We start from the raw sequence: 22,257 nt of genomic DNA, 5'->3' as shown, positions 1-22,257 counted from the left end.
TGTACATAGGCTTTTTCTGTATTCCTCAGAGCCAGTGTAGAATTACTAGATCAAAGGGCATTATCATTTTGTAAAGTTCATAGTGCATGTAGCCTGATCAGGGGGCTACCCTGAGACAAGAAATTAATACTCTTGGCCAAGAATGTTTTAAGGCAAAACCCATAGGATCGGAGGGGTTCTCTTTTGTAAGATGGAGGAGTCCCAGGGAGATAGATGGAAGAAACTCAGGGCTTAAATTGATTCTGAGCTATGGCCACTGGTAGCAAGAAATTATGTCCTCTTCTTGAGGCTCTACAAAATGAGGGGTTTTATAATATCCCTGTAGAAAAATGAAACAAATTACTTATTGAGTACCTACTGTAGGGCAAGCTCCTTAGGGACTCAAGACTGTCTTGGGACAGCAATCCAATCTTCAAAAGATGTGTGAGGGTGTCCTGTTACTTGGGAAAGGCAGGTGGCAGAACATTATATAGAAGCTGGTCATGTTCGTGTTTTAAAAAGTGTATGCATGCTTGTATGCATATGTATTTTATACCTAGAAAATACATTTATTTAATACTTATTTTTTGCCTAAAAAATGTCTGAAAGCTTCTGTACTAACCTGTTAACAGTGGTGGATTGGTGGCTTAATGGGGGTGGGGATTTTTCACTTTTCAATATTTTTTAATTATTTTTCTTGAGTTTCACTTTTACAATTTAAAAGAAAAGTCCTTTAAGGGGAAAAAGTGTGAATAAAGTATTCGTTAAATTTTTGGTCTTTATACACTTCCACGGCTTAGTTATACAGAGCAATATGCTGCAAATGTTAAAAAAAATTCTAAACCTTAAATTCCTCAAGGATTTGGAGGTTAAAAATGAAGAATATAAAATTTATTTGACAATTACTGTCTCCTCCATAACAGTGACTTCCTTTCTCTTAAGAAGTGTACATCTGCTAGTCTGGATTTACTGCTTTTTAGGAGCAGGTGGACCCATAAATAAGATACTGTTCCCTTTCGCTGGTTTGAATGCTTGGAGAAGTTATCTAAATTATCTCCCCAAAATTCTCAGGGCTCAGTTTATTTCTCCATTTGGAAAAGTTTTTGTTTTTTGGTATATTCTAGAGTACAACAAAGATAGTTACTCATTTAGTAAGAGAGTTGTTAGTTATTCATTTAGTTGACTCATTTAGAAATTTTTACATTGTCTATATTCTCTTAAAAGACATCTCCTGGGAATTTTATCCTTTTTTTGGCTTTACTTTGTAGATATACTTTAACATCTACCTATAATATCAAGAGTTCCTAAAGAGAGAGATTGTTTAAAAAGAATAATTGTGACTTGTCTTACAGCCACAATCTTTTGGGGGCCTAAGTGAATAGTGACAAAGGTCTCTGTTGTAAAATGGTATCTTTCTTCTTGCAGCTTGGCTTGCCCTTCCCCTGCTTGTGTCGTGTGCCCTGTAACACTATGTTTGGGTCCCAGCATCAAATGGTGAGTTCTCCTTGTGGTTTGTCAGATAATACAGAATTATGTTTTGAAACTGTGCCTTCTTTTCAACTGAAATTGTTTGCTGGCCTCCAGATAATTATTCGCTTATTCTTGTATTGCTTAGATCTTCCCATTGCATAAAACATGCTTCCAGGTTTGAATGTCCATGGAGATTGTCTGGCATCAAGATCAGGAGCACCTGGCTCTTAAGGGATCTTGTAATCACTGTATTACCTGCCTTAAGTAGAAGTATCGAGTCTAGAGGGGAGGGTATAGCTCAGCGGTAGAGCGTGTGCTTAGCATGCACAAGGTCCTGGGTTCAATCCCTAGTACTTTCATTAAAAAAAATTTTTTTTTTTCTTTCTGAGAGACAAAAAAAGAAAAAAGAAACATGGAGTCCAATTAAGTGCTGGAAATTCCTCATGAAGCTCATCCTTTCAGATGGTTATCACAGGTGCCTGCCTTTATGAGTGGCAGATTTTGAAAGTGAGGTTCTTTACTGGAATCCTTGGGATTCGATTACTTTTAGACATGCAAGTGATAAGCCTTTCCATCCTGAAGTCAGAAGCAAAAGGTGTAGGTTTTAGGGTTCTGCATGTCTCTTTCAAGGTAGATTTTCTGGTTCAGCTACATCAACGAGTAATATTAGAGATACATTTTTAGCTGTTTTTGGGTGGTTGAGAAGACTTTTTTTTAACATAAATGTTTAAAACTAGAAAAATGTTGGTTCTGTATATGTAGTTTTTAACTTTGATCTCATTTAATTGATTTTTCTAGTTAGTCTTTAAGGAAAATGGTTTATTTTCACATCTATCATTGGAGGAAAAAGGAAAATTGTCAAGAATTGATTTGATAAATTTTAAGAGTCATCTTCTTTTGGAAGTTACAATTTTTCATTGTATAGCTTTCATGTTGGTTGTCTCATGTTTTTGTGGTTTGTCTTTTCATCCCAGGATGTTGCCTTCCTGGAGAAACTGATTAAAGATGATATAGAACGAGGAAGACTGCCCCTGTTGCTTGTTGCAAATGCTGGTGGGTATCATGAACCTGAGTGTTCCATTTTGTACATAGAAGAAAGAGGCGAGGAACTTCACCTAAAACAGACCAAGTCTCAAGAAATGTTTGTGTGCCACGTGTTCAGGATAGTCTGTATCAGCACTGTGGTGAGAATTGTAACCCTGGAGTTCCGGCTTACTAGATGCCCTTTAATTGTTGGTTTGTTTGGAGAGTACCTTGTTTGTATATATATTTTTTTCATTTAGGTCGTAAGTGCTTCTCTACTCCTTCCTTTCTAAATTGAGTTTTTAAATACTTGAGTGTCCGCCTTCTAGATGTCAGGTGAACTACTACTTTCTACTCTGCTTACCAGATTATATTCAGCATTGTACTTGAAGTTCTAGCTAGTGCAGTAAGGCAGGAAAAATAATTAAATGACATACAGATTGGAAAAGAAGAACAAACTGTCTGTTGCAGACGGCATGATTGTATAGATAGAAGGTCCTAAGGAAACCACGGAGAACAGCCACTGGAACTAATAAGCGAATCTATGAAGGCTGCAGGATTTCCGTACAATAGCAATTGAGCGGCTGAAATTGAATTTAAAATGCCATTCATAAGAGTATCAAAAAAACTTTATAGATAAATTTTCACAAAATAATGCAAGATCTGTATACTGAGAACTACAAAATGTTGCTGAGAGAAATTCTAAAAGACTCAAATAAATAGAACAATATGCCATTTGCTTTGGTTGGAAGATTCAGTATTATTAAGTCACACCTCTCAAATCAGTCTGTAGATTCAACTCAGTCTCTATCGAAAGCTCAGTAGGCTATAGTTTCTTATAGAAATTGATAAGCTGATTATAAAATATGGAAATACAAAGGATCTAAGGATAGCAAAACAATTTTGAAAAGGAATAAAATTGGAAGACTTACTCTATCTGAATTTTAGCTAAAAATAATTGAGAGTATGAGATTAACTGAAGAGAATAGAGGGTTCAGAAGTAGATTCACACGTGTATGGGCACTTGATTTTTTTGGCAAAGATGCCAAGGTAACTTAGAAAGGATAGTCTTTTCCACCCATGGTTTTGGAACAGTTGGATATCCATATGGGAAAAAATTGACTCTTAACCCTTACCTCATTCTATATGCAAAAATTAATTATAAATGGTTCACAGGGTTAAGCATAAGAGCCAAAATGAGAAAACTTCTAGAATAAAATATAGAAAATCCTAGTGATCTTGACTTAGGCATAGATTTCCTCAGACACAAAAGGCAGAACCATAAATTGGACTTGATTAAAAATTAAAAGCTTCTGCTATTCAGAAGTCCCTGATAAGAAAATAAGCAAGTTACAGCCTGAGAGAAAGAAAATATTTACAAGACAATTTTTTTTTATAAAGGACTGTATCCAAAATATATATAAGGAAGTTCTACAATTCAATATTAAGTAGATAACAACACAGTTTTTAAAGTGAACAAGAGATTTGAGTAGATACTTTACCAAAGAAAATAAATGAATGTGTAAGTAATTGAAAAGATGCTTAACATTGTTAGTCATTAGAGAAATGCAAATTAAAACCACAGTGAGCTGTTAGAATGGAGAAAATTTGGGGGGAAGGGAAGCTCAGGTGGTAGAGCGCGTGCTTAGCATGCACAAGGTCCTGGGTTCAATCCCTAGTACCTCCTCTAAAAATAAATAAATAGACCTAATTCCCTCCTCCCCCACCAAAAAAATAAAAATAAAAATAAAAAAAAAGAACGGAGAAAACTTTAAAAGTACAGTGCCAGACACTGGTGAGGACACAGAGTTACTGGAGCTCTTAAGCTGCTGTAGGGATGCGGTATTCATCACCGGAAACAACCAGGACGCCCTTATCCATGGCGAAGGGATAAACAGATTGTGTTGTGAACACATCGGGGGATACTAATAAATGGAAATATCTACTGATATGCACATATCAACACGGATGAATTTCAAAAGCATGCGAAGGGCCAAAATGCAGACTTAAAAAAAGTTACATAGTCTGTGATTCCCTTTATATGGAATCCTAAGAAGAAAAAAACTACATAGTGACAAAACAGATCAGAGTTGTCTGGAGCCGGTGAGGAATAGAGAGGAGTGAAGCCTCAGGAGGGATGAGGGAGCTTTTAGGGTGACGGTGTTGACACACTGTATACATTTGTCAAAACTCATTCAACCATACCCTTAAATGAGTGGATTTTATTGTATGTGAATTATACTTCAATCAGTAAAGCTGATTATTTTAAGAAAATAATAAACAGAAAAGACACATGTCCACCTTACTGCTGGCGGAAAAACTACCACTTCCTGCCTGACTTAGTACATTGTGAGTTGAAAAAAGAAACATAACCAATTTACTGTCAGTCACTTGATGGATGGGAGAGGCTGCAGTGAATGTGTGATTGAGTGATTTGCCAGTTTGACTGCATTGCCCTCACTGGAGTCCACATCCCAGTGGTTAGCCAGCAGACATTGCCAAAAAAGAACCTGAATGTGGTCCCGCCACTTCAGCAGGGCACTGTGCTTTTATGTTTTGATGGAAGGGTCGTGTGATACAACCCATGCGTTGACTTGTGATTTTGCTTCAACTATGAGTCAGTTAAGATTTTTTTTTTATTTGAGACAGATTTTTGTGGGGGGAAAAGTTTTCAGTCCTTTTCCTCATATAACCCCTGCAGAAGAAGCACTTGTATTAGTCGTGTTTGAAGAAGTTGCTGAGCATTTGAAATCTTACTACGTGGGTTCTGCTTACTGGAAATTTAGGCCTGATGCTCTGTGAGGAGGATCTGCCCAATAAAACCTGTAATGTCAGCAGATCACCAGGGGAATGGGTCGACATGTTTAATATATTTAGACTGACTTCAGAAGGCTTTCTACATTAAAACAAAGAACCTCTCAAATTAGGTTTAAAAAAAAACCCTTCAGATTCATCTACGTATTTTTTATAAAGGACACACGTGAATAAAAACAATCCAGAAAGCGACAAAAAGTAAGAATGGAAAAGGGTATCTTGGGCAAGTGCTAACAGAACAGAAGTACTGCAGCAAGGTTGGTGTGAGATAAAATAGCTTTCATGTTAGTAATAATTCATGTCATCTGCTTAGAGAGATGATAGCTATGAATGCTTATGGGTATAACTTTGAAATATAATGAGGGAATAGTAAAGAAAAATTGATAGAATATAAGCATAAATTGACAAACCCACGATCTTGGTGGGAGACCTGAATATATTTCTCATGAAACAGCAGATCAAGTAGATAGAAAATAAGTATATATAGGATTTAAATAACGCAGTGAACAAGCTTGATTTTATAGATACACGTAATGAAGAGTACGCACGCTGAAACTTGAAAAATCAGTTTGCAAAAGTTGATTTTAAGCCAGTCCACAAAGAAAATCAGAGATACGTTACCTCCCTCATGGGGAGATAACGTATTTAGATGCTTTTATCATGCTATAAAGACTCAGAAAATATTTGTTCCTTGTAGTATCCGCTTGTGTGTGTTTTATCCTAGGAACTGCAGCAGTAGGGCACACAGATAAGATTGGGCGTTTGAAAGAACTCTGTGAGCAGTACGGCATATGGCTTCACGTGGAGGGGTGAGTGGAGGGGAGTTTGGCTCTACGGGGGCCCTGCACAGCGTGCCCAGGAAGAGCGGACATCCAGGTGCTCACTCTGTCGTGACATTTATCACTGAGGGCTCTTTGGGTTGCAGATGACAAAATTATCCAAATTGGCTTAAGCAAGAAGAGATGTTATTGGCTCACATAACTGAGAAGGCTAGTGACAGGACTGGCCTTAGGCGCAACGTCAACCACGACTCAGTGTCTCCCCTTCCTCCCCTCTTGGTCACTTGGCTGAACTTCCTCCACGTCGGTTCCACCTGTAGACAGACTCTCCGATTGTGGTACAGAGTAGCTGCAGCCCTTCCAGCCACCTTTCCAGGTGTGTGTCCAGAGGGTCGGAAGCCCTAGCAGAAGTTTCATCCTGATCCAGTCACTGTGGCCAGGGAGATGTGATACTGGGATGGTTAGGTTATTTGCCCACCTCTGGAGCAAAGCCGTGGTCTCAGAGAGGAGATTGAGTGGTTTCCCGGCAGGCTGTGGGAGCTGAGAGCAGAGTGGGGAGGAGCCGCAGGGCAGCTCAGGTGGTCTGTTCCCAGCACGTCACACACGGTGCATTGCTTTTCAGTTCTGTCCCTCTGGGAAAAATGATGACTGGGAAATAATACCTATCAAAGATAGAACATGAGACACCCATTACACTAAATAAGCAGAAGACATCCCCTGAAATGTATTTGGATTAAAATTCATTTTTGAGGTTTTCCTGAAATTTGTGTATACCACACTTTATGTTGCTGTTATAAAAGGTACCAACATAGCTGAAAGGCATGTAAATATATGTCACTTGGATTAGCACAAACTTTCTGGTTTTGGGGTTTTTTTGAAAGTACATATTTCATGAATAAGCAGCAGTAAACAATTAGTTCTTAGATGTGTGTTTTTCCTTCCAGTGTGAATCTGGCAACACTGGCTCTAGGTTATGTCTCCTCGTCAGTGCTGGTAAGTTGCTGATTTACTAAATACTGTGTTTTTAAAAAGGAATTTAAAATCACTTAATCCCTGATGGCTCTTCACAGTTTTTATGAATGGAGGAGGGTGCTGGGTTGGTGTATCTTGATAGTCTAACAAGGAGTTGTTCTCTCTGTGGTAGGCCGCGACCAAGTGCGATAGCATGACCCTGACTCCGGGCCCATGGCTGGGTTTGCCAGCTGTTCCCGCCGTTACCCTTTATAAGCACGACGATCCTGCCCTGGTAAGCTTGCTCCCACTGGGAGGCAGTGCGGATGGCTGAGGAACATTATTGGGTCTGCGGGCAAGATACAGAAAAAGGAGAAATTGAAATTTTCCTTGACGCTACCTCTGTGACTTTTTTTTCCAAAAAAAAATTTTTTTAACATAATTGAAACTATACCATATATCTTTTTCTATTTATCTCCCCATACTTCCCCATGTGTATGAAGAACTTTTTATCACTGTATAATATTTCCATCACTTAAATACCACTATTTATTTAATAATTCTAAGGCTGTTTTCAACTTTTTGTTACTGAAATAATGAGCATCTTTCTGTGTTTCAAATTATTTTCTTAGACTAGGTTACCAGAAGTGGAATTAATGATTCAGAGTATTTTAATACTTAAAACACATCATCCACATTGTCTAAAAGTTTATAATATGATACGTTTTTTAAAAGCACAGTGGTGGTTCTTGATAGTGGATCAGTCAGTGATAGGCATGTGCAAAACAAGCTTTCAGTGATTTTTCTCAAGTGCCTTGCACAGGTGGTAATGGCCAGGTACTTGAGGATGCTCAGAACAGCCTTGGAAGGAGCTGCCTCTTAAATGGCTAAGAGGCTCTGGTTCTGGGATGTGACCCATCTGGATTTTCATCCTGGTGTTGCCACACCTTAGCCGTGAACCCTTGGACAAAGCAAGGTCTCTGAGCTAAGTTGCTGAGAATACTTACCTCACAGAGTTGTTGGAAGAGCAAATGAATAATGCAAGCCAAGTGCCTGGCATAGCATCTGACACAGACTAAGTGCGTGGTAAATGGTAACTGGTTAGTTGTGCTGTGTGACTTCATTGGCTTTGATTAATAAACTCATTTTGGCTCTTTTAGACTTTAGTTGCCGGTCTTACATCAAATAAGCCAGCAGACAAACTCCGTGCCCTGCCCCTGTGGTTGTCTTTACAATACTTGGGACTTGATGGGATTGTGGAGAGGATTAAGCATGCCTGTCAGTTGGTGAGTGAAAACCTGAAGTTTAAATGAATCACAGATATTCCTTGACAAACACAGACAGAAAAATACTTCATCGATTTACTCGCTATCCAATACCTTGTCTGGATTTCTCTTCTCATAAGCAAGCAGATTAATTGCCTTGCATGTATAGGTTTCCTGTTCAAAGTTCTGGGAGAGACTGCTGGAGCTGTCCCAGCATTTGTGTTCAAATGAAATCAGATTTAAATTAATGTGGTGTCAGCATGCGATGAGAAAAGAAGTCACAAGGTGACAGCCAAGGAGTGAAGAAGGATGCAGAAGCGGGGATAAACCTTCCACCTGACTGACTGACCCTTGAGGGTAAAGGAATGTGATGGTTGGGGCTGCGGGTAAGGATGGCGAAGATATTTTTAACACCAGCTGGCTGGGGTTCCCAAATTGCAAGGCTCTAGGGACAGTTCTTATTATGTATTTGAGGTGTTCTAATTGTGAAAAATGTATAATTATGCTGTAGTTGAGAAAGCAGTTTTAGAGCTGAGTTCTACCAAGTCTAAAGCATGTCGCCTTTGTACCTCTGATTTCTCACCTGTAAAATAGAGGTGATGATGTAATGGAAGATTGTTGCAAGGACTTAATGAGTTCGTACTTATAAAGTTCGTACTTTTATAGTAGTGCCTAATCATTTAGTAAGGTATGCAGACAGGTTTAAAAATAAATATTTGTTTTAAATATATTCGTGGAATTGGCACTTCCTCATGTGATTTTTATGGTTAAGAAAAGTTAGTATTTTCTTATGACTATAGCAGTAATCCTTTGGTTCATAATGTTAGGATAGTTCATTCTAACATTAGTTTCTAATGAAATAGAAACATTCTAAATGAAGTAGTTTCATTTTTACATTAAGAAATACTAAGATTTATATTCATTATGTTTACAGAAGCATATTTTTAAAAACATTTCTCACTGAGCTGTTGGCTCACATCTTGAGTTTTGGTTCTTCAGAAGGAGAAGCTTTCATCACCGTAGTAACTTAGTCAATTTGGAGAAGGTTTGGGCACTCCAGGGAGAGTTACTCAGTCCCCTTTGGCTTAGCAAGTGCAGGAAAATAATGATGACATTAACTACCAGACCCTTGAGATCTCTGCAGCTCTGGCATCTTCCTGCCGCTAACACTGTAGCTGATACACACGTTCCTGAGGACTTGACTGACGCCCTGCCGCTGACCCACCACTGCTAAATGCACGCGTGAAACCGCGTGGAGGGTTAGGAGGCGCGGTCTTCTGGGTACCTTCACGCCTGGTGGTCTGTATCAGGCCATGCGTTCCCTGAGGAAAAATCAGTATCCTCCTCCTCCCTCTATTCCTCCCTTCCATATCTTCATCTTCATGGGAAGCAGTTACGGAGCATTTACTCAGTGCCAGGCACACTGAAGCACTGTAGATGCGGTGTCTCATTTGATCCCTACAGCTTCACTAGACGGTAAGGTCCACTGATAAAGAGCTAGTTTCCATGATGGGTTTTCCAGTGTACAACTGTTAGTGACCCCCCGCCCCATGAGATAATATATTATCTTGTCCCCATGGTGAGAGAATGAGGATTGAGGTATTAACATGATGATGATGGTCATCCTCATCTATATAATGCCCACCCTGTTCTAGACACTTCACGTATGTCAGCTCATTTAAGATAAATACCGTCAGCCCCCATTTTATAGTTGAGGTAGTGGAAGCACAGAGAGGCTGAGGTGGTAAGTGGCAGAGCCAGGTTTTGAACCCATACGCGGTTATTCCAGACCTCATGCTCCTGAGCAGTTGTTAACAGTGCTGTGCACTCTCGTTTACCTTTGCTTTTCCTCCAAGGAGCAGGTACTGTGCCTTGCACACATTTGCGCTCAGTAGTTTTGGGGTTTTTTTTTTAAGGTATAATTGATAAAGAACATTACATTAGTGTTAGGTGCACATCATGGTTATTTGATATTTGTATACACTGTTAAATGATCACAGTAGGTCTGTTTAACATCCATCACCACACAGAGTCATGGAGAAGTGTTTTTTCTTGTGATAAGGACCTTTAAGATTTATTCCCCTAACAGCTTTCAAATATGCAATACAGTATTAAAATTAAGACAGAATTACTAACTATATTCGTAGTACATTAGATCCCTATGACTTACTTTATAACTGTAAGTTTGTACGTTTCAGTCCCCTTCACCCACCCTCAGCCCCCTCCTCTAGCAACCTGTTACCAGTCTGTTCTCTGTAGCTATGAGCTTTGTTTTGTTTTAGATTTCACATGTAAGTGAGGTCATACGGTATTTGTCTTTGTCTGTATTATTTCACTTAGCACAATGCCCTCCAGGTCCATCCATGTTGTTGCAGGTGGCAAGGTTTCGTTCCATTTTATGGCTGATTGTTTTCCTTTGTGTGTGTACATATCACATCTCTATCCATTCATTCATTGATGAATATTTAGGTGGTTTCCATGTCTTGGCTATTGTACATAATGCTACAGTGAACACGGGGGTGCCTGTTTCTTTTCGAATTAGTGTTTTCATGTTCTTCAGAATTGTTGGATTGCATAATAGTTACATGTTTTAAGTTTCTGAGGAAGCTCCAGATGTTTTCTGTAGTGGCTGCACCAGTTTACATTGCCACCAGTATGCATGAGGGTTCCTTTTTCTCACATTCTCGAGAACACTTGCTATTTCTTGTGTTTTTGATAATAGCCATTCTGGCAGGTGTGAGGTGGCATCTCATTGTGGTTTTGATTTGCATTTCCCTGATGATTAGGGATGTTGGGCATCTTTTCATGTTTCTGTTGTCCATCTGTGTGTCTTTGGGAAAATGTCTGTTCAGATGTTCTGCCCATTTTTTAATTGGATTGTTTGGGGTTTTTTGTTATTGAGTTGTATGAGTTTTTTTTAATATATTTTGGATATTAACCCCTTATCAAATGAATTGTTTGCATGTATTTTTTCCCATTCCAAGGTTGCCTTTGTGTTTTGTTGATGATTTCCTTTGCTGTGCAGAAGCTGTTTAGTTTGATGTCATCCCACTTGTTCAATTTTGCTTTTGTTGCCTTGCACTCAGTAGGTTTTGAATGAATGACCTATATTGCTGGTGTGACAAATTCACATATGTCTCATCAGAGAAAGCTCTTCTGAACCACTGAAGGTAACGTATAACTGAAAGATTGGGGAACGTTTGCAGATGTTGAAATGTCAAAATTGGCAGCTGAACTTAGAAATCACTGAGTCACAGATAGCTTTACTTTATCTGCCTGAGATTCTTGTTTGCAGACCTGCAAAGACCCTCATGAAAACTGCTTCTTAATATACTGTGTCTATCTAATGAAATTACATAAGCTATTTTTTTGTCATTTGCAGAGTCAGCGATTGCAAGAAAATTTGAAGAAAGTGAACCACATCAAAATCTTGGTATAGTATATAATTTGATCTGTTTTAAAAGTAAATAACTTTTAACTTTAGCAGCATAGAGTGATTTTCTCCAGATTTTATGCCTGTCAGTGGAATTGTGGCAGCTCCAGAAAAACCACATTGTTTAGGAGAGAATCATGTGGGTACTGATGACTTAATTATACAGTTAGCAGAAAGCCTAGAAATTTGCCTCATATACTGTTTGAACACCTGCAGTGCTTTTCATAGAATCCATTTGCAGTTTTTATTCTGTTAAAATTCATAATTGCACGAAGAGGTAATAAACATCATTGACTTCACCTGCCCAAGGATTTTTAGAACACCCATCTTCCCAAAATGAAAAATCATTTTGTCTCGTAGAGTGCTTTGGGCTACTCTTTCTGAAACCCTCTGACACCAGAGTTGTCATTTGCAGGAAGGGGAATAAGGCAGAGAAAAGCAGATGGCCCTGCTTCTCTTGTGCTGGTGTCTTCCTGAAAGATACCAGCATCTGTCAGAGATTGCACCCTAAGGCCAGTAACTAGACAAGGAAGTGAGGATTTAAGGGGCTGATAATCAAGTATTAGTTCAGATTTGAATGTTTTCATGTTTTGCTTCATTTTAGAATTTCAGAAAATGTATAGGTCAATTCTAATTTAAACAGGGTCACTGGTGTTTCTTTGACAATTCTGCAGGGTACAGTCAAGTTTAAAACTAATGTTTGAGTTTATTTGGGGCTCATGTGAGTACAGGTTATTTACACTTTCGTACATGGTTTGGTTTAAGCAGCTGTGAATGGGGGCTGCTCTGCATTGCCTTCTGAGTAGAAGCTTGGAGCTATTCAGTTGGCCTGAGTTGAAACTCAAGTCCAAGCTTGGAAGAGTAGAGTGGCCCGCTGGAGAAGCAGCGGGGTGAGTGGAAGTCAGGAGACTTGGGTTCCAGTTTCAGCAGTACCACAGGGGCCCTGTGACACTGACTCACTCTCTGCCCTCCATAAGCCTGTGAGCTCAGCTGTCAGTGAGGTGTGCTGGTTGGACTCCTTTGACTGCAAACAGAAAGACCTAAATTATAGACTGGAATGAGCACGCCGGGAGGGATCGAGGCAGTGCTAGGCCTGTGTACTTCCCGTCCCTCCCTTGCTCAGCCTGCTTGGGCTCCTCCTCATGTCCTGTCCTTCCTCATTCTTCAGTCAGGAGAATCTGATGGTGCTAACTAATCACCAGTTGGTTTGGAACATCTTTGTAAGGCCACGTAGGAACCAGGCCTAACCCTGCCATGGCTGCTCTTCTCAGTAGGGATGCAGTTACTGGCAGACATTGTGAGACATTGTGAGGCATTGTGGCCTGCCAGTGATCTGTTGTCATCATCACGACCACCACCACCATCACATCTGCTGTTTGTAAAATGCTTGCTGTGTCCCATACGTGGTCTTAAATCCCTTATATACGTTATTTCGTTTAACCCTCACAAGTCTCCTTTGTACATGCTATTCCCTCTACCTGGAAACACTGTTCCCCTAATTCTTCTCATTACTGGTTTCTTATCCTTTAGATCTGAGTTCAAATGATCACCTCCACCCATCACTCTCTTGCTCTGGGTTTTTTTTCCTTCATTGCACTTACTACTACCTAAAATCATGTTATATATCTGTTCATTGTCTGTTTTTCCCTGTAGAAGGCTTGTAAAGGCAGGGACTTTTGTCTGTTTCTTCATAGTTTTACATCCTGTGCCAAGCGTACTTGGCATAGAGTAGGCATTCAAGTGTGAATAAATACATCGAATCTGAGTTGGACGCAGTGGTTGTTCCCTTTTACTGGTGAGGAAAGTAAGGCACGGACAGGTGAGGTGAGCGCCCAGGCTGCACAGCTAGGAGGCGGGAGGCTGGGATGGACACTCCACATCCTGTGTTCGTAACCAGTGGCCATCCTATCTTAGGTCAGTTACAGGAGAAATTAATTCATCCTGCCCCCGTGGCTTGTTATGGAGGGCATATGAGATAATGTATGGGAAAGCAAGGTGAAGATTGCAGGGCACCATAAAACATAAGTAATTATTAAATGTCTTTTTGCTCCTCGCCGCAGCTTTCAGAGATACTGACCCACGAATCCTCACAGGAAGTCTCTAGGCCAGGGTTTCTATCTGCATTTCTGTTGCTCAGATTAGTTGTGTGTCCAGAGTCCCGTAACTAGTCTGGGCCAAAGCCAGGACTTGAACCCGAGAACAGCTTCTCTGCTGCGCAGTAACTCCTCCTCCAAGCCCCCAGGGCTGCTTCCCTCCCATCTGGACAGCCCTTCAGGAGCTCCTCTCGTCCCAGAAACACATGCCCTCTCGCCCGCTTACCACCACCAGCTCCGAGGCCTCTTGTAGGACCGGGGGTGGTGCTCGTGACCTGCCTTATCGCTGCACCAATTCAGGTCTCGTCTGCAGCTGCATTCTGAAAAGGCCGTTGTTTTCCTGGACTCTCACCCAGCACGTGGATTACCCTCTAAAGTCAGCATGTAAGGGGAAACTCTCACCATTGTCACCCTTGTGCCTGAAAATCCCAAAATGCCTCCATGGGGCGGCGAACATGGCTCCGTGTTTACATCTCTGCTGACTTTGAAGGCTTTCTTGGGCTTTAGTGTTCTGCCACTTCCACCATGATTTATCCACATGAAGATTTTTTTTTAAATCCTGCTTGGGACTTGTCTTTATTTAACGTGAGGATTCTTTTCCTTTTTTTTTTTTTTTTTTAATTCAATGCTAAAAATTCAGATTTTCAAATATGGCCTCTTTCTCTAGTCGTATGTTCTGGAACACCAGTTAGCTGCAGATGGAACCTCCTCATTCCATCTTCCGTCGGTCCCTTGGACACGTCCATCTCTCCATCTCTGCTGCCTTCTAGTGCATTCATCCCTTCACATCCTCTGAGTTCAGTAGTTTCCCCTTAAGCTGCATCTGATGTGCTGTTTCACCCATTCACTGCATTTTTCCTTTCGGTGACCTCGCTTCCATTTCAGGATACTCTCTTTAGTTCTTTTTCAAGTTATTCTCTCTTTTAAAATTATCTTAAAAGAAAAAAAGGTTTCTGGCCCTCTGCTTAGCACAGTTATGGTGGTCTGTTTCCGATGGTTGTTTCAGTGTCTCGGTTCTTGGGGCCACAGATCGTCCTCTTAGCTGCGTCTGCTGACTCCTGCTCCCTGTGTGTGTGGACATTTTTCTGTTAGGAGCTAGATATTTTTTTTCTTGTGTGACTGGCCTAGGTCTGTTTGTTATGTTGGCTTCACAACTTCAGGAGTCTTACACCACAGAGGACATCGAGCCCGGGTGCGGTGCACACCTGATGCTTTGATTTCTCAGGAGAGAATTCTTTTCTCTCTATACAGAGCCTTAGGTAGAGTTAAGCTTTCTTACCGATGAGTGGGTTAAGTTTTTCTCTCTGTCTTTTCATAAGGAGTGTTTTTCAAGGGCCCTAGCTGTATGTAAACTCAGCACTATCCCTCACGTGGGCTTAAAAACCCACAACCTCAGACATTAAAGCCAAGTGCCAGGTCCCATGTGTGCTCCCCTCCCCCCAGCCCGTGCAGCGCAGCGTCCAATATTCTTTGTTTTCTCTCCTTTCTGGATTCGCCTTTTTTGTGAGCCTAGCAGTGATTTGAACTTCTTTTCGTTGTTGGTTATATTTAATCAAGCATTTCAGGTTTTTAGAGTTGATGACGTCAGTGTTAGCTTGGCCTACCATGTTGCCAGCACCAGAATTCTACGTATATGACCCTCTACAGCATTTCTTACACACCCTGACATTTGAGACCACTGAGCGCAAAGAAATAAGAAACAAAAGACTGTAGAAGTCTTGGCACTCAAGTCATCCTGCCTTATCCTAACTGAGAACAGGGGGGTGGGTGTAGAATTTTGTCACTGTTCCCAGTTCCTTCTTGGGCTTATTCCGCTCCCCATACATACTAAACCCCTCTAACTTTAAAGGTAGTAGGTTTATTTGTTTATGTGAAAATTAAAAGAGATAATAGAGATGAAAGCACAGGAATTGGCTCAATAAATAATGGGCAGATTTGAATGCACATCTTGCTTGATCATGAATCACATCCACTGTTCCCTTGAAAAGCTGAATAGAGAAGATCTTGGGTTGCGACTTCCGTCTTTCCCGGCAGCACGTCCAGCTGTGGCCCTACGAGCGAGGCACCACATGCAGAGCCTTGGGAAACAGACTGGAAGACTAGAGCTGTAGCACTGGCATTGTCACATGCTGAATCACCCCCACTCCCCCCACCCCAGGCCCACTTCAGATGCCACAGTCTGTCAAGGGCGTTGCCGCTCCCTTTGTGTCCTGACCCCACGGTGAAGCTGATGGCCGACTGTCCATGTGTTCAGTGGGGGGCGTGAGCCCACTGCTGGCTGATCTTAATGCAGGGATGTCTTCATGTTACGAAGTCTGTCAGTGAAGTCAGTTGTCAGATGCCTGTCCCAAGTATAAGTACCGCGTCAGTGATTTTAGAAAACACACAGATGCAATTCTAGACTGTGATTATCCACATTGCCAGCAGGACTTGCATCCTGTTCGGAGAGTTTTACAAGGTGAGGGGCAAGCACTTGTTCCTTTTTATGAGTAGAAGAAGTTCCAGTCAGCCCTGCTTGTGGTAGCAACATTTCTGGATTCTTAAAAATTCTGACTCTCAACTCTGATTCTAGTTTACTTCTTCCTTGTCGTCTTTGGTCTTTCATGTCAGACCCATGTTTATCTGTAATTATGAATGTTTCCTCCTGCTTTTTCATTTTCAGTGTGTCAGTGTCAGATATTGTATTTCAGCCATCTATTCTCGGGACAGGCTTATAATTATTTCTAAGAATTTTACCAAACCCTTGATTTTTGTTTCTCTAGCAACTGAAATTAAGCTTTGAACTTTTTGTGTTTATTAAGAAAGTAAAGCATATGTAGCCTAGTTTTTGAGCTCACTGTTTCGTTTTCTAGGGGTTTGGGATTTCCTGTTACTTGGTAATCCACAGATTGCATTTTTCAGGTGGAAGATGAGCTCACTTCTCCAGTGGTGGTGTTCAGATTTTTCCAGGAATTACCAGGCTCGGGTAGGTGATTTTAAAAAGAGAGTCATTTTTCTCTTTGGGTTTAAGGGCTTTGAATTTTAAACTATTTCAAGTTAAATAGATAGCCCAAAATGTTTTTGTTGCTAAACTTGCCATCATTTCAAAAAAAGTTTTATAATGTTCACCAAACTCCAGACCTGTTTGCCTTATTAACATTTGACTGATAGTTTCCTGTGATTGACAGCAGTTTCCAAACTCCAGGCCCTGGACTAGTGCTGGAATGAAGGGCAGCAAGTCCCTTGTAAATCAAGTTGGGGGTCCTGCTTCTAGACACTTTGATTCAGTGGGTTGGATCCAGGAGTCTCTGCTTTTAAAGGCTGTCCCCGGTGCCCGCTGCCTAGTCCGGGGCAGCCAGTCCCCTCTCACCGGACCTCTCACTTCGGTACATTCCGCACACCCCGTTCCAGCTCGTTCTCCACATGCTGTCCCAGAAGCCTGTGGTGTCTTACTCTTCCACATGGATAAGGTCCAGGCTAGGGTGAGGGGGGATGAGGGTTCTAGCCTTCCTCTCTGACTCCCTCTTAGGTCCCTTTCCCTCTTGCTCACTGTGCTTCAGCCAGACTGGTCTTCTTGGAGTTTCTGGAACACTCCGCTCTTTCCCAGCACAAGACCTCTGCTCTGGCTGTTCCTTTCACTCTTCTTCTGGCTCCTTCTCACCATTCGGGTCTCCACAGTATCCACCTCCTCACAGAGGCCTTCCCGGTCTGTCCTGCTGGCCGTGACCCCCTCACGCAGTACCAGAATGACCCCCCAGCTCTTTCATGGTGCTAACAGCAACGTAGGGGGATTTCATTTCTTCCTTTGTGCTGTTTCTTCAGTAGACTGTGAACACCAACATGACAGAAACCGCGTCTGCCTTTATCTTAGCCACGTGCCTAGCACGGCGCCTGGCACGAGCAGGCATCTAGACCACGCGGAGAAAGGAGGGTAATTGTGTTGGGAAGCCCAGCCAGCCTCTGGGCTCTTTGATTTCCCTTGCACAGTGCACAGTGCTTGCAGCCTAGTTGGTAACTTAGTTTTTTACACTTTGATTTCTTCTCAAAATTCCTTGAAAGAAAAACTTTTTAAATCAAATAAATTCTGTTTGTGTGAATGTATTCAAGTGTTATATTTTTCATAAGAAAAAAGGTGAAAACTTTAAATCCTCTGTAAGATACACATTTTTTAAATGTTTTGAATGTAGTTAAAAAAAGCACAAACTTACTACCATAACCATTTTAAGTGTCACTTCAGGAGGGTTAGGTCTCTCCCCAGAGTTGTACAGGCAGCTCTCCAGAGTTCCACCTTGCAAAACTGAAACTCTGTGCCCATTAAACACTGACTCCCATCACTCCCAGCCCCAGGCACCCACCATTCTACTTTCTATCTCTAGAAATTTGACTACTTGGTTACATCGTATAAGCAGAACCATGCAGCGTTTGTCTTTTTGTGGCAGGCTTATTTCGTTTAGTTTAATGTCGTCAGTGTTGAGCACGTGACAGACTTTCCTTACTTCGTACAGCTGTGTGGTACTCTGTCATATGCATGGACCACATGTTGTTCATCCATTCATTGTGAGATACACTTCTGATTTCTGTAGCATTTGAGACTTTTCTCTTGGGTTGATGTTGGGAGCAGAGTGAAACGGGTTGGAGGGTGTGTGTTTTGGTCAGCCGTGTTTCTGGGAGGTGAATCCTCTTTCCGTGTTTTGTGGCAGATCCGGGACTGAAAGCCGCCCCGGTGCCCAGCGCCCCTTCGGCAGTCGGCCGGGAGAGGCACTCCTGTGATGCGCTGAACCGCTGGGTAAGAACAGCTGTGCTGTGCTTTCTCCTCCACCTGTATGATGAGGATACACGTGGTCGTGGCTGGGGAATCAGAAACCCCCAGGAGGAGCCTCCCGTGAGGGCCCGGGGCTCCGTCCTGGGCTTCAGAAGCAGACCGCCGCCTCACGCACTGCAGGACTCCTGGCGGGTGCTTTCAGCACTGCTCCCCGGGTCTCCGCGCCGCTCTGTGAGGCTGCACCGCAACACGCGGAGCGTGGCCTGCGGTGCGGCCGCTTTGGAGCTCGGCTGAGCGTCTGTGGTGACTGATGCCACAAGGCACAGGAGCCAGACCCCGCGCACCTCCGGCAGTCTGGTGATGCGGAGCCAAGGCGTTGTGCTGTGGCTGCCTTTTGACACTGACGTTATACCTCCAGGATTTGAGTGTAAAGAATATTTTGAATAGTGCAAAGATGTTCACCACAGCAGTATCACTCCTAGTGAAACATCAGACATGCCCAGCTGAGGGGTTTGGTGGATAGGTTGTGCTACATCCGTGCAGTGATGTCAGAAGAGCCACTATAAACCATGTAGCTGCCTTTTTACAGCAGAAAGGAAGCGGCCATGGTAAATTATTTTCTAAAATGCAGGTTACTGCGCAGCATGGAGAGTGTCATGTTTTATGACAACAGAAAACACACACACACGATGGGGAATAATACCATGTCAACAGTGGGTGTTTCTCAGAGGTATACTGTGGGTAATTTTTATTTTATTTTAGTTTACTAGTATTTCCTAGATTTTCCTACAGTGAACTTTATTTTTTAGTAAAAAAAAAATGTAAAATTTACAGAAGTTGCCAGAAGCATTCAAAGAAAATCAAAGATTGAAGGAAATGAGCCTCTTGGGTCTGGGCTGAGTGGGCGAGGGCAGGTCCAGGGATACTCGGCCCCCTCCTTGGGGAGTGTGTTCATTCCTCCCCTCCCCTTGCAGCTGGGAGAAGAGCTGAAGCAGCTGGTGCCGGCGAGTGGCCTCACGGTCATGGATCTGGAGGTCGAGGGCATGTGCCTGCGGTTCAGCCCTCTGATGACAGCGGCAGGTAAGCCGTCTCCATGGTTGCCCTCAACTTTGTTCTGAGACACCAGTGACTTGTCTGTCACAGTCCAGGCTGTGGGGCTGGTCGCTTTCCCTTGTGACACTCTGCTCTCTCCCGAGAGGCTTTTCCTTTTCCCTTGGGCCAGGGAAGTTTAGGTAGAATAGCCTTCCAGTGTGACTTCTCTGAAAGGCTTCTGAGATCACTTGAATTCCTGTGTTTCACATCCGGTGACCCTTCGTTTTCTGTTCAGTGGTTCTCAGTCCAGACTGCACATTAGAATCACTTGTGGAGCTTTGAAAACTCCCAGTGCCTGGGCCCCACCTGCAGAGATTCTGGTTTACTGAGTCTACATGGAATGGAGCCCAGGCATCAAGTAGGCAGTGAAGGTTGAGAGCGGCTGCTGTAGACGTTTCAGAGAGCAGTGTAGCTGAAAGTACGTGGACTTTGATGACAAAGTCCTGAGGGTTCTTGTCCCTCTCAGCCATTTCGTACCTAAGGAACCTGGAGCAAGTTTCTTCTCTGCAGACCTGTTCCCACCACCTTACGGCAGTGACGTGAAGGTTCAGCTCAGACCACGTATGTGAAAGTGCTTGGCGTGTCACCAAGGAAGCACCTAAAAATCAGCTGGAAAGAGATGCATTAAAAATCTGATTGTGCTTTTTTCTGAGATGATTTAAACATGTTCAGAAAATGTTTGATGGCTTTTCATGAGGTGTTTTCAGCATTTTTGGAAAGATTCTTTCTCAAAGGCATCAAAGTAGAGAAGTGCAGGCAACTGTCCTGCAAAGAAGAGCCCTCATGAAGATGGCCGGTGGCCTCCAGACCTTCCAGGGGTCTCTGCTCCTGCTGTGCAGGGGGCCCAGCCCCACAGGCTCGGCCTCTAAAATTGGAAAAGCTGGCTGTGGACACCCCAGGCACACGTAGTGAGGCCTAGTGAGACCGCAGACAGCGTTGGAATCAACGGAAGTGATGGCGCAGTCCTGTGGCCGAGACTCAGAGACCTGAACCCTGAGGCCGCTCCAGCTCCGACCTTCAGAGCCAACTTGGTCCTGTCGTCATCACCACGCTGCCCGTCCTGCCACCCCAGCCCCCTAAAACCCCTCTTTTTCTCCATGACGTTACTGTAGAGTGAGGACTGTGCGGTTGCCTCTGTTTCTAACCTGTGATACGATGTTTATAACTTAAGCAGAGTCTTTCTATGAAAAGAATCTGATTTCTACGTAGAGTTTTATTATGTATTAAATCAGAGGGGCTAATTCTATCTTCTGTGTAAAAAAAAATTGTGTCTACACCTGAGCAGCCAGCTGTATGAATTTTTAACACCTGATTCTTCATTATCTGGGTTTAGTGACTTTTTTTTTTTTCACTCCTCCGCTCCAGCTAATTGGATGTACCCAGGGCTGTTGACTTTCTGACAGTGCAAGTAGGCACACTGCCTTCTCGTTTCCAGCCATTCCTTAAGCATTTCCCTAACGTCCTGTGAACGTTTTCAGTTTTAGGAACTCGGGGAGAGGATGTGGATCAGCTCGTGGCCTGCATCCAGAGCAAGCTGCCGGTCCTGACGTGCACATGCCAGCTGCGAGAGGAGTTCAAGCAGGAGGTGATGGCAACGGCAGGTCTCTTATACGTCGATGACCCTAACTGGCCTGGAATAGGGGTTGTCAGGTACGGTAGGAAGACCATGGGTGGGTCATTTTGTGGAGCAGCTTAGAAATGTACAATGAATATGTGTAGTCACAGTGTGCGTGTTTGATGAAAGTTCACCTGGATGTTCTGGGCATTTCCAAGAGCCCAGAGCAGCAGGCACAGCGGCCCGGTGTGTACGCAGTGAAGTCCGAGTCGCTGTGTGTTCTTTCTGTGCGAACGTGGAAGTTACTAGAAGGACTGCACAGGGTGTCCCGCTGCCACGTGGTGGCGCTCCACGTGTGCGGGGCACTGCAGGTCACTAAGAACCCGGTTCGCGGTGGGAGCAAACTCTCTGCCCTGACTCCATGCGAGCTCCCTCCTGTGGTGCTTTCCGCACCCTCAGGGTGAGGAAAGTCTCCCGTTCCTCCTGCAAATGGCAGGACCCCTGACGTGGCCTCTGTGTTCGCATTACGTGGGCCTGGGGGCTTGGGCTTTCGTTAAGATACCCTTGAAAGGCTTTGGTCTCGAGACCCTCGAGGCGCCTCTGCCCCTTGGTCTCCGAGCGCACTCTGGTACCCTCCAGCAGCTTCTGCTCCTGTCGTCCCGGGTCTGAAGAGACATTTGGTCTTTTAGATTGAAGTCTTGTTATTTGATGTTGTTTATAGGTATGAACATGCTAATGATGATAAAAGCAGTTTGAAATTAGATCCAGAAGGGGAGAAAATCCATGCTGGACTCCTGAAAAAGTTAAACGAACTGGAATCTGACCTTACGTTTAAAATGGGTAATTACTCCTTCTCTAAGCTCACTGTGAGCTTGAAAGGCCGTGTCCCGACTGACTGCAGGGAGGTGGGCTCCCTTAGGTAGCTGCGTTCTCCACGGGGCCCCAGAGCTCCCTCCCCCGTGCGGCCCCTCTTGCCCCGTCTCCTCACCCCGCCCGGGGAGGCTCCTGCGTGCCTGGGCTGCTGTACAGGGAGCGGGCCCGGGGCCGGCTCGTGGACTTGGG

The 22,257-nt window shown here is 43.1% G+C and overlaps 1 protein-coding gene across 1 annotated transcript in view; it reads left to right on the top strand.

Moving 5' to 3' along the window:
- PDXDC1 (pyridoxal dependent decarboxylase domain containing 1) overlaps nucleotides 1-22,257 on the top strand; it is a 44,834-nt gene that overhangs the window by 17,986 nt on the left and 4,591 nt on the right. The window contains exons 7-18 of the mRNA XM_031433171.2: nucleotides 1,405-1,473; nucleotides 2,424-2,502; nucleotides 6,011-6,095; nucleotides 7,010-7,058; nucleotides 7,210-7,311; nucleotides 8,177-8,302; nucleotides 11,664-11,714; nucleotides 16,709-16,772; nucleotides 18,487-18,572; nucleotides 19,523-19,628; nucleotides 21,119-21,290; nucleotides 21,917-22,035. Coding sequence (XP_031289031.1) covers nucleotides 1,405-1,473; nucleotides 2,424-2,502; nucleotides 6,011-6,095; nucleotides 7,010-7,058; nucleotides 7,210-7,311; nucleotides 8,177-8,302; nucleotides 11,664-11,714; nucleotides 16,709-16,772; nucleotides 18,487-18,572; nucleotides 19,523-19,628; nucleotides 21,119-21,290; nucleotides 21,917-22,035 — 1,108 coding nt within the window. The remainder of the gene's footprint in view (nucleotides 1-1,404; nucleotides 1,474-2,423; nucleotides 2,503-6,010; nucleotides 6,096-7,009; nucleotides 7,059-7,209; nucleotides 7,312-8,176; nucleotides 8,303-11,663; nucleotides 11,715-16,708; nucleotides 16,773-18,486; nucleotides 18,573-19,522; nucleotides 19,629-21,118; nucleotides 21,291-21,916; nucleotides 22,036-22,257) is intronic.

This window comes from Camelus dromedarius, chromosome 24 (assembly GCF_036321535.1).
Source record: "Camelus dromedarius isolate mCamDro1 chromosome 24, mCamDro1.pat, whole genome shotgun sequence".
Lineage (NCBI taxonomy): Eukaryota > Metazoa > Chordata > Mammalia > Artiodactyla > Camelidae > Camelus > Camelus dromedarius.
This window is presented reverse-complemented; position numbering and strand designations above follow the sequence as displayed.